The 13,266-nt window shown below is 35.6% G+C and overlaps 1 protein-coding gene across 7 annotated transcripts in view; it reads right to left on the minus strand.

The window, feature by feature from the left end:
* Positions 1–13,266, minus strand: part of khdrbs2 (KH domain containing, RNA binding, signal transduction associated 2) — an 86,704-nt gene that overhangs the window by 37,362 nt on the left and 36,076 nt on the right. For all 7 annotated transcript variants that reach the window (XR_003594128.1, XR_003594127.1, XR_003594126.1 and 4 more), the window contains exon 4: positions 6,662–6,808. Coding sequence is in view for 3 of the 7 variants with exons in the window: in XM_028006732.1 (XP_027862533.1) it covers positions 6,662–6,808 (147 nt within the window). In the remaining 4 variants the exon portion in view is untranslated. The remainder of the gene's footprint in view (positions 1–6,661; positions 6,809–13,266) is intronic.

Here is a 13,266-nt window from a genome sequence, read left to right on the forward strand (position 1 = left end):
TCTGAACAGGAATTTTCAAGCCCAACCAAATATTCTTAAAGTTAGGTCTGGACAATTAGATGATAGTTAGCATGGCACTATTAGCAACTGCTTTGATTGACATTCTCCTTAATTTGGTGAACAGCCTTTTTTTTTTTTTTAGATTTCCAATGGTTTAGGCACATTCCATGTTTAGATGATGATTTCAACAGGGCTCCTGATGTTCAGGGCTTAGGATATTGTTTTATACCATAATTCTTAAATACAATACTCCAACTTTACCCGATTGATGTTTCTTGGTCTTCATCATCACATATGTTCTTAGCAAACCTCGGGGGTCTTTACAGAGCACCTTCATTTATACTGAGATTAAAATATATACAGGAAAAGCAATGTAGTTTCTGGATTTTATTTGGAGGTTTCAGACAAAAGGGGATTGAGTAGAAATGCTTACACAATCTTGAGATTTATGTTCTTATTTTCTATCCACATCATAACTACACATAAATTTGTGTTGGTCTGTCACACAAAATAAAGTCTGTGGTTGTAACATGACTAAATGTGCAAATGAAGTAAAGCACTTTAACCTAGGATGCACTTAACAAATCTAATAGTTTGTACTTTATGCTTTCAGGCACTTTTCTAAATATTTTGTCCTTTGAATTATTTCTCTCAGCTCATCTTCAAATATGGATCATTACAGAGCAGACAGAGGAACAAACACAAAGTCTTCATTATCTTGTCATCTCTGACATACTAACAGGCTTATTTCTCTGAAATATTAAAAGATTTGCTTTGCTGCCTTGTCTTTTATTCCTATATTTTGACAGATATATCAGTAAGACTTTGTTTGCTTTTCTGTGTATTTGACCTGGTGGCATGGAAAGTGACAACACTGATAATTATTCTAATTTCTAGTCAGTCACAGTTCACAAGTGTCGTGGAAATAAACAGTACATCTAGTTTTTCATTAAAATTTTCAGATCAGAAGTAATTTTGTTATCTATTAATCACTTCTGTTTGATAAAAAAAAATATATCTCAGCTTTCAACATCAGACAAATAAAATAAAAGCCGAATGCCTTTCTTCACTGACTTTAAATATCTATCTTTCAACTCTTTTTTAAAAGCATTTAGCACTCATGCAGCAAAATGGCAAATATTTCCAACTAAATCACACAAATGTTGAAACTTGTACAGTGAACTGAAACAGGTAAAGATCTATCAAACCAAAGCCCAAAGAGATATTGAAATTTAAATTGACAGGTAGCTACAGTAGTTTCAAAAGAATGGTTTTTACGTAGTATGATAAACAGACCTACTACATCTTTCACGTCAATGTGTCATTGACAAAGGGAAAAATCATTTTTGTTAGGGTTCCAAAACCCTTATCAAGCTGCACATGTGTCCTTTTCTTAATGAACCACTAAGGCTGCATTTGTCGATTTGGTTTTCTTGAAAAGGAACGGTGGAGCTCTTAATAGGGAAGCTGGCAGCTCATACAAAGGACAACAAAGCAGCCAGAACTCGTCAAAACTGACTGTTGACAGAGGTGCTAGAATGAGTGCACAGAGATAACCCCCGAGACTGTTTGCTCTCTGTGATTAATTCTGACCATGCATGACCTTGAACAGCCTCACCGCTGTTCATGAAGCTAAAGTTAGGCTTTACAAGGTCAGTAGATGAAGGGTGGTCATACCGGTAGCCCTGGATCTAGGTCTCTTACACAACAATACTTATTTCACATACATTGCTTTACAGTTTTTCTTGATTGCTTCGACCTGCTTAAAGAAACTGGGATCAACTCAGTTTTCATCACCACTATCTCAGCAGAGCAGAAGACACTTCTTGCAAATGTGTTCATCCTCTTTCATTGGATTGACATATTTCCTTTACCCTTTTGCAAAACAGTTAACATGGATGTCATTCAAGCGGTCCAAACTCCGTTGTTTTTGCTATGGTAACCAAACAGATATCCCCTGTTCCTAATCATTGGAAGCTACCTTGATCAGTCTGAAACCACGGAAGCAAATGTTTGACACTCCTTCAAAGACCCTAAAAGGTGCCACAACTATTTATGTTTTTATCAGAATGAATCTCAGGCCGATGGGAGTGAGGATGAGCGTAATAGATAGATGATGGGAAGGAAGAGTAGTCTGTATGTGAGGTGGAGGTGCAGATGGAAGGAATCAAGTTTGAGAAGAAATTCAGGCAACAGTTACAGTTTTTCTTGATTTCTTTGACCTACTTAAGGGAACTACGGTCCAGTCAATTGTCGTCACTTGCTCAGAAGAACAAATACATATTTACTGTATTCCAGCTTTCAGTCCGTTTGAAATAAAAGGTTATACAATCAAAACAATGGCATCAAAGCATTTCTGATTCTGGACCCAGATCTTGTCAAGATTAACAATTTGACAGTTTATGGAGAAGTATAACTGCTACTTGCACGAAAGTGTTGTAATGGGCAATACTATCAAACAAGAGTTGTATTTTCTATTATTTAATGATTGATTGGAAGAGCTCGTACACTTTGTTGCAAGTTGAGTTGTTTGAAGGCAATATTTGCTTTCGTTTCATATTTTAAATCTTTTAAACTGATGGTGTTGCATATAGTTACATATTTTGTATTTTTTTCTGAATCTTTAATATGGGTGCCAAAAGACAAATCCAGCTATTTTGACTTTGCAAAATCTGGTGTTCTAGTTATTCATCCCCGCTGAAAATGTAGAAAACAATATCAAAAACTGGGCTGAATCATAAAATAGTACAATTTCATTAATTTATGAAATGATAAAACAGGTCAGGAGGATTTTAGGAACACGTCATGACTCATGGTAGCAGAAGAAATTGTGCAACATTTTTTTTCTCATCAAAAGCCAGATGCTTCACACATAGATCCACACACACACGCAAACACAGCATGTCTTTCTACCTTCAGAGGGAACATTCATTTTTTATCAATATCTATAATCTAATATTGACACTTATCCTAAGCCTAACAATTATCATCCTAACCTAAACTCAACTCATACCCTAGTCCTAAACTTAATCCAAAAAACCATTTCCTCTTAAGGGGACCGAGGTTTGAACCTCTTAAAGAGCAATGCGTCCTCACAACATTGAATTTGTTGGAAAAATGTCACAATGTGTGAAATACAGTCACATACATGTTGAACATCTAAAAATGTTTGAGAATGTTAGCCTCTTAGGTGAGGATGAAAAAGAGCAAATCATTGAATGATTGTGTTTTTCAGTTTTTTTCTTAACTAGCTTGAACAATTTTGGGGGATAATATTTTAAAATCCATTAAGAAAAAGGGTCCAATTCACACCTTTTCATACTAGATAACTAATCAGTCTGGCTTTTAATGAGAAGCCAGCCCTGAACCAAATTATGCATCCACTAAATTATATATATTTTATTTGGTGAGGCTCTGATAACAATTCCTCAGGCATTTGTGCTACCCTTAGTCTGCTGCCATTTGGGCTGAGATTAAAGCAGCAGGGCCACCCATCTACATGCAAGATAGCCTGTTCTTCCTAACTACCTCTCACTCTGCAAAATATTTATGGGGTATTTGCGCTTCTATCTGCATTTGTATGTCTTTCTAATCCTGAAACAAAACTCTAAAGTGGATATATACTGTATATACGGTACAGACCAAAGGTTTGGACACACCTTTTAATTCAATGAGTTTCCTTTATTTTCATGACTATTGACATTGTAGATTCACACTGAAGGCATCAAAACTATAAATAACACATGTGGAAATATGCACTAAACAAAAAAGTGTAAAACAACTGAAAATACCCCTTATATTCTAGTTTCTTCAAAGTAGCAACCTTTTGCTGTGATTATTGCTTTGCACACACTCTGCATTTTCTTGATGAGCTTCAAGAGGTCGTCACCTGAAATGGTTTTCACTTCATAGGTGTGTCCTGTCAGGTTAATAAGTGGGATTTCTTGCCTTATAAATAGTCATGAAAATAAAGAAAACCCATTGAATTAGAAGGTGTGTCCAAACTTTTGGTCTGTACTGTATATATGAATGAAATTACTGTCCTGCAGTTTTTCTTTCTTATAGCCTTTCTATGCATTAAGAGCAATGCTGTAAAAGTAAAGCTCTCATGGTATTCCTAAGCAGCAGCATGGACAGTAACAAAAACGTGACTGTCTTTTTAACATGTAATAGTATCTGGACTCAGCTGTGGATGCTTACTCACCAGAAGCAGTTAAGTTGTCATTCTGTGTGTTCGACATGCAGCTTTATGCACATGATTTTCACCTATGTGCGACTTCTGCTTAAAAATAATGTGACAGCTTGGCTTTTACAGCACAGCCTTTAATGCATAGAATGTCAATAAGAAAGGAAAACAGCAGGACAGTGATTTCATTCTTCACTGGAGGCGGGAAACATCTGTCACTATAGATACTGACAAGTGCCTGTTGTGTTGCATTGTGTGAGTTCAGTTGCAAATCCATAAGATCCCTAAGGCAACAAGCAAGATCCATGTAACAGAAGGTACAATGTCTTTATTTTTAGGTTTAGTTGGCACATAGAGAGGCTGCTTGTTAAATCTAGGTGTACACTGCTCTAATCTAAATAAATATTTGTAGACTTGACTCAAACACCAAACACCCCAACAGCCAATATGAAACCAACATGATTTTTCCCCCTATCAATCAGTGCTCTATCTTGGAATAAGCCTTACAAAATTAAGACAGGATAAGGCGTTTTACCAATTACAACTACAGTATTTTCTCTGGTATGGCAACAATATCAGTTTCTAAAAATCTCTGCAAACTGGTCCATTTTCAGTGATTCCACATCATTATTTGTGATGGGAGATCTTCACAAAGGAGACAATCTGTTTACTCTCATGGATATGGATATGTTTTCCTTTATTGTCCAATCTGCTTATATTCTAATTGAAACACATGGCTGCGATATCTAAAAGAACAGCATCTCATCTTTTTCCAAACTGCAGCAATAAAGCTAGAGAAGAAGTTCTGCCTGCAGTATTCTTTTTATTATTCTCAGCCTGACAAAATACATTTGCATTTTTATTCAACAAAAATAAATAAATTCCCTACTTTTTTACTAGGACAGGTGGATGACAGTATTACAGCGCAAGGCACAGCAGGAATCAAATTGGCTACTAAAGTAAAATTTAAATTGTGAGAATGTCAGCTTTGAGAGGAAAGGGTGTTGCAAAGGGTTTTATTTTTATTCAAGCATGTACCATTCCCAATGAATGTTTTGATTCCAGACAACATGAAACTGCACAGGTTGTTTCAATAAATGATTATGTAAATCTTAAATAAAAACAGGTATGAAGATCAGTCAAGAGTTCAAACAATAGTAAGCTAAACATCATGGGTACACTGATCCAATTTTCTTTTTTTATTTTAACATAGTAACAGATATATATATATATATATTTATATTTATATATATATATATATATATATATATATATATATATATATATATATATATATATATATACTGTATATATTATAGAGTCTTTCTAAAACACAAAAAAACATCTGTAGGACACATGCACACAAACATAGTTGGAGGGACTTTCTGTTGACTTCCATTAATTTCTACAGCCAAACCCTAACCAAATCTCAATTCACACCTTAGTCCCAAACCTAATCTCAAACCCAAAAACAGCCTTTCCTCTCATAGGGACCAGGATTTGTCCCCACAAGGAGCAGTGGCCCCCACAACCTCACAATGTAGACAGAGAAAAGGTCGCCACAAGGATGTAAAAGCATGGTAGACACATACACACACACAAAATTAACTGAATTAAAAACTACAAAAATAAAGTTAAGTAATCAAAAATACATAACATATTCCAAATGTGAAAAAAACCTTGTGTGGTCCTTGCTCATGAAAACTTCTTTCAATAACTTAATGTGTGACCTAGCATGTTTAAAAAAATTGGATGAAAGAAGAAACTACTAGCTGTTGTGCGTGCTCAAAAAGCTTTAGCTTTTAACATCATGTTGTTTTAGCACTTTTATAATTAAATAGAAGGTTTAAATGGTTTGCAAATCACTTCATTCTGTTTTAATCTATACTATACGGCATCCTAACCTCTTTGGAAAGAGGTTATAATCCTTTACTAATTTGTTTTTTGGCACTTGGTGTTAAGTAATTTGTATTTGCTTTAGCTCAGTGCTGTTGCAGCATCATCATCCTGCTGGCTCAGTTCGCATACAGAGCGCTGGCTCAGTACAGGAAGAAACGTGAACCACATAAAGTAGATTCATCCAGTACAACTCTTCTATTAGGCTTGTCACATTTGCAAAGCTTGATTAATATTTACAGCTTAGACTCAGCAAGGGTACACAACATGCACACTAATTACAGCAAAGTTCTGCAGGCTCTGAGCTGCTAGAGTCTTGCAAGTTGTTTCATACTGCATTTTAATTGCAGAATACATTATTTTTTTCTTTGGAACAAAGAAAAAAAAACGTGTAGAGCAGCAGAGATAAACCTCATACTTATATCTTCTTTTTCTATAAACAAAACCTTGAATATTCTGAGCCCAGCAAAAAATTAATAGGTCTGGTGGAGAAACAATCAAGTCAGCAGTAGTGACTATTGTTCTCCTACAGAAAAATAATTTAAAAAAATAAGAGAGAGAATCAAGTAATAAACTTACTGGAACAAGAAATTTTTTTATTTCCTCCAAGGCATGACTCATGCGGGAATAGGCCTCTCCTGGTGGAGCGAAGACTTCAATTAAAACGTGTAAATCATTACACAGGTGGGCGTATTTGCCCTCCCCGCTTTTCCGTAATTCTTCTTCCTGTAGAAATAAAGGAGTCAGTGAAGTGATTTTGCCTTTTTGAACAGAAGTCAAATTTTAAACTAATATTTTTATCCTGTGATTATAGTCATAACCATACATACATTAATTATAAAAAGCATACTGTGCTTTAACACAAAACTGTCTGAAGGCAAACCCCCGTCTCCCCAAAAAACAGGAACTCTACCTCATATTTTGTCAATAAAACTCCTATCAGCTCATAATATCTATAGTTCAAGGAATTTCTGTAATATGTATATCCCAGGTTACAAATATTATTGCGCTACTGATTATTCAAGTTATGGACCTGCAGCAAGATACAAAAGCATGCCATGCTATTCAAGAATTTATTTCAAAATAAAATTCATAGAATTTAAATTTTCAATAGAATTTTTCACGTCCACTTTACAATCAGGATTTTCACTTAGTGTCGGTTTATCACATAAATTCCAATAACACACATTGAAACTTGAGGTCGTAAAATGAGAAAATGTGGAAAAAGATTCATGAGGCAGGAACAATTTTTTTGAAAGGCACCACATCAAATATCTCATCATAGGTAGAGGCAGTAGTGTTTGAAATAATATGAAACAAACTGGGAAATGTTCAGATATACATTACTAAAAGTTTTAAGTTTCATCATCATCATGCTAAAAGTTGCAACAACACTTGAGTCATCTTTTCTTTCTAGGAAAGGAAAATGACAGACTTAATCATCAGAGACAAACTGCAAATGCAATTTTGTTATTTTTACTTGATGTTTTTTTGTATTAGTCATCAAACAACGCTTGCTTCCATAAACCTAAATGAAAATTGCAAAGCTTTCAGATATTTTCTTTTAAAGTAGATCCCATAAATTGTACAGAAAAAATGTGAAGCTGCTGGCAGGATAATTTCTTTTCTAAAGTAAACTCAGCATTTCAAGTTTTTATCTGCTTTGGCCACTTGGGAGCAGCAGAACTGGCTTTAAATACAGGTTAACATTTGTTTTTATCTTTCAAACTTGCAGTTGTGCAGAATGTTTTTAACAATCAGCTGCCAACTCCAAATTATGTGAAAGAAAACGGCTCACCCTTCCTCAGAAGTATGCTATTTTTTTATTGTTGTTTTTGGTTGTCAAAATTCTCTGATTTTTATTAATCAAGGTACCAAAATTTATTGAGGAACTGTTTCAGCCCTATTGGAAAGAACAGTCAATTTTTCAGTAAATTCCAAAAGTGAATTAATAGTTAAATGAGATTTATCAAAAATACTTGGCACAGCGGATGCATAGACAAATGAAGGAAATGTGGGAAATGATCAATTCTGATGTCAAACATAAACAAAGTCCACACATGTTCCACCGCCTTTAACTGTGGTGGTGTATAATCATCTAGATTTCATATTCAACACCTGGAATCATGTTGGAAGCAATTTTTAAGTGCATTAATCTTTTGATTGTTTTAGGGCTGTAGCATTTCCATGAATGATTTGAGTATCTTGATTATTGAAATTCTGTCTTGAAGCTTCATTAAATTACATTTTACTATTAAACACACGTTTTTTCAGCCAGGTGATTATTTATGTTGCACAAATAATCAAGTTATACTGCTAACTTGAATGTTAGCATCATAACGTTCAAGTTCAATGAAAATGTCCAGGGTTTTTATCATTCTTTGGGGAACCAATAAGCATTCTTAAAATAACTGGTGCGATGCATGGAATAGGACAACCTTTATCCTCTCATAGCTTTTTCTTAGTGGCTGCTTTGGGGTGAGCGGCATTGAAGTGTGTGGTAGATATATTTATATAGATGGAGCAGATAGACTAAACACAGCGGACTGCTGTAGCTGATGCTTTACAGATGAAATGGAAAATGAATTTACCACCATAGCAGTCACAATAAATGGGTGGACGGAGCGCACCGTAGTGCCTGCATACCTGGCAGATGCATTTCTGTGTATAACGAAAGTGCCAAATCCCGTCGCTAACATGGACACAAAGTTACTGTGCAAAGTGAGAGTTAATCTATTAAATTGACTGAAAATGAATACATAAACTAAATATAGTATATTGTATTTTCTTAGAAGTGTTTTTGTGAGCCTGCTGCTTTATTACTACATTGAACATAATTTAAAATGTTTGTAGAACTTTTGTCCAGGTTAACTTTAAAAACTATTATATTATTGCTACAGGTTAAGTTTCTAAACTACAGAACAGTAACTGTTAGAGATGCACAAATATGAAAAGTTTGGGCTGATGTTGATATCCGATATTAAAACTGCTGTTAGGGCAGTATTTACCAATATTTTATTTTTTCAAATTTCTTATTTAATTACTTAATTAATTGTCAGAATAATCAACAGATTACTCGATTACTAAATTAATTGTTTACAACAACCCTAGATTGTATTACTGGTTATATTTGTCATCCAGACTAAAAATCAATCAACAGAATTGTGATAGAATGATTCTGTTGACCATAACTAAGCCTTTAAAATGGCTAAGTTATGGTCTGTATGAGTTTTAAAGACATTCTTTAACTTGTAAATATTATTAAATACCAAAATGAAAATGTTCAGTGTGTGTAAACTGTTGACCAGAACTGTAACTTGTTTCCCTTTTTTGTCTGAATTGATCCATCTTAAACATCAGCACTTAAGGGTTAGGTTCTTTACTCAAGGACAAGTGGCTTTTAGTGGAGGAGGGAGTGTCAGTCATATACTCTTTTCCCATCAGCCTGATTGTGGAATCCAACTCTTGTCCTCGCACTGCAGAACTGTTTTTTGCCCTTTAAGAGAGGTCGTCTTTAATTAAAAGCACTCCAGGATTTTAGCAGTCTTTGCATGTCTGTCAGATCACTATGGATCTGATCAAAACCTGCATGTAGACTGTCTTTATGTCTTTGCTTCCAAGATGTCTAAAAGCAAAACAGAGGACAGCACAAATTAGGCTAGAAATAATTATTTTTCCTGCAGTATGCCTGACTCTTCAATGAATTTAGATTTTGTTCCACAGGGGCTTTAAGGCATTTGTGACTTCAAGAAAATTCAAGCGATATTATTTTCTCTAACCATCAGTATTTGATTTGTCTTGGGGGGGAACATATGGAAGCTTTGTGTTTTTGTCTCATGTTAATCTGATGAATACATGTTGGTTTATTGACTATGGAGGTGCAAGCCAACAAATTACAACAGTCCAGTTCCTTTTCTCCTTAGGTAGGATGCCTCTAACATTGTCTCTGGTTCAGGAGTGGCTGAAGTTACCTTTGGACCTAAACAGGAACAATCTAGAGTCAGCACACAACGTCAGTTATTACAACTGGAAACGAGCAATAAGGCCCAATATCTGGGTGTAGCGATTGACTCCAACCTGAAACTCAGCCACACAAAGACAGTTACAAAGTCGGCCTTGTATAACCTGAAGAACATTTCCAGGATTGAAGGACTCATGTCCCAGCAAGATCTAAGAAACTCATCCATGCGTTCATCTTTAGTCGCATCGATTACTGCAACAGTGTCGTCACAGATCTGTCTAAAAAATCAGCTCCAGCTGATCGAATACGCCGCTGCTCGAGTTCTCACTAAAGTAGTAGTAGTAGACTGGCAAGAATAATTTTTTTTTTTAGATACACACATATCCCAGATGAACAATTCTGAGGTAAAAAATAAAAGAAACAAAGTTGAAATTTTGGGATACTGATGCATTCAACCACATTTCTGGGGAATTTATGCTGGCTGCAAGACACCGACATACTGTATGTGTGATATATAATTGGACTTTGGCTGTGAATGCTCAACACTGTCAAGTGGCCAGCTGCATAAAATGGCAGGATGGCTTTTATCCATGACCTCTGGATGTCAGTTGCATCTCCTTCAGACCAGCTCAGATAGTAGACGAAATCAATACCACAAAAAGAAAAACTCCTAAATCTGAAAGGTATCAAGCCTCTGTCTGCAGGAATCTGACTGTCTGAAAGTCAGTCTGCATGAAAAAGACTTGTGCCACACAGTAGATGTACATATTTTGAATACGAGCATATTGTAAAAATAGATGAATAAATTAGCAGCAGCTATTTAAATGGAGACTACCCCCTTTGCATACAGGGTTTGATTTATTTTGGTCATGATCCCAATCTCATACTCCAGGTGAGGCTGATGATGTAAATGGACCAATAAAATTGAGACTTTCTCTTTTAATCTCAACTTTTTTCTCACCTCTGCAAGTAGGTTTACACACTACTTCATCATCAGCACTGTTAAAGTAAATTTTAACTGTACAGACATAACGAAATCAGCTGTTGTGCCGAATGTTTGGAACAAATTGTGTCCCGACCTGGTCAGTGGTTTGATTTTGCATTTAAAATAAATTTGAATCCATGTTCAAATTGAAGGATTTTTTGCTGAACGTTTAAGATCCCGTATCAGATCAAGTCTGCATCATTGTCAGGTGAGTGATGTCTGCTCATCTTCCCACTGAGTAGCTCACTCAGATTCGGTGGTAGATGTTTGTTTACATGGTCATTGCTTGACAAGCAGCTATGACTGCAGAAAATGTTGAGAAAATAACTCATGCGAGTTACAGCTGCTTTTTCTACCAAAGCACCATAATAATGATTGCTACCATCTCTTGCACTAGTTGACGACAGCAGTTTGATGAAAACTCAACCAAGGTGTTTCAAAGTGATTTTAGACGGTGTAGAGTCTTAACACCTGAAGCTGCAAACGTGTTTCATCGTCTCTTACAAGTTATCCAAATGGTTATAATACATAAAGTGAAAAAAATAGCACACCCTTTTAAATATGTTCTTTTCAAACAAATGTTCAAATTTAAATTTCCTATCTTTTTATTTTGTACATCTCTTAAAACAGATTTAGTTCATATAAATTTGCTTATTTAATTAAAATATATTTATTTTAGTCACTAAACAAAAAACAACTGTTTTAATTATTATTGGAAAAAGTTAGAAACCTTATCCTCTAATAGCTAAATAGACTCTTTAGTTGAAATAACTTCCATCTGACATCTGACCTTCATTCCTCACATTCAGCTGTGAGATGCTTTAGCGGTTTCTTGCATGTAGAGCCCCATTTCAAATCACACCAAACATCTCATTGAGATCAAGATCTGGGCTTAAAAATTCTGGGGACTTTACATTTCTTAATTCTTATCCTATGCTTTCTTGAATTTGAATTTATTATGGGCCCTATAATAATGGTGAGGTGGGCAGGTCCTGCTGCTGCAAAGCATACTAAAACAATAGATAGATGTAGATCAAAGCTGTACAATGTCAGTTAATAGTAATTTTGAAGATGGTGTCTATATTTGAGAATAAAACATGTTTAAATCAATGGAGTTGTTTCAATATTTCAATGCCCTAGTGTACCACCTGTCCTTGAATGCAGCATACTTAACTGCTGGGGAAAATTCTCTCATACAACTAGGATTCCTCCAACTTGCATTTTGTGCCGTGTACAGAATTTGGGATGACTGGATGCTACAGATAGCCATTTGGACATAAGATTAATTTTTGCCAGTACGAATGATGTTTACATTCAGCTTCACATTATTTCAGGTAAGTCAGGGGTGTCCAAAGTCAGTCCTCAAGGGCCGGTATCCTACATGTTTCAGTGCTCTCCCTGGTTCAACTCCATGGTAGATACTGTCTGCCCAGCATGTTAATGTTCATTAGATTCCATCATTTGATGAAGGTGTGTTGTTGATCCAGGGAAAGAACTAAAACATGCAGAATACTGGACTTTGAGGATTGACTTTGGACACTCCTGATGCAAATTATTCAGTTAGATCTAGAGCAAGCTACATACCTCACTGCGGTTTAATAAAAACACTGTCAGTGACTGCTTTCTTTCTCTACTGCAGCTGAATGAGAAACTTTAATGGTCCCAAACAAGAGCTTACCAGGAGCTCTCTATGTTTAGAACGTTGCATCACACGTTTACTTGTGCACATCAACTTTCTGTTATGGTTTAAAACAGCACATTAATTTGTGATATCTGCAAACCAAACTGACAGGACTGTATTGGCTATTTTTGGTACTAATATGTGTGCCCTTATGTTGGGTATTTTAAACTGTACATATAAAGAACCACACAGAGAGTAGTATAACTTCAGTCTTTGCAAAGGAGCAGAGTCTCAGTGGTGCCTCAGGATAACTCTAACTTGTCACCCTGCAGCAGCCTGGTTTTATTCAAAGCGGGGTGGGGGTCGGTCATAAAACAGAAACTTAAAGATAAGGAATAGAGGGGTCTCTCTGAACTAGCTGAAACCGGTTTCTCCAAAAACAAGATGGTCCACCTCATCCTGTTCCCAGCTTAGAGTAGAAAGACAAAACACTTATTCATTAGATAACTATTTGCAAAACTCTGACACATTATATATCCTTCACACTCACTAGTTAAACTTATTTAGTCTCTTTCTAACTGCATGCACTGTCATGTCAGCAGCAGCAAGAGAGAATT

The sequence above is a fragment of the Xiphophorus couchianus genome, chromosome 22 (assembly GCF_001444195.1).
Source record: "Xiphophorus couchianus chromosome 22, X_couchianus-1.0, whole genome shotgun sequence".
NCBI lineage: Eukaryota > Metazoa > Chordata > Actinopteri > Cyprinodontiformes > Poeciliidae > Xiphophorus > Xiphophorus couchianus.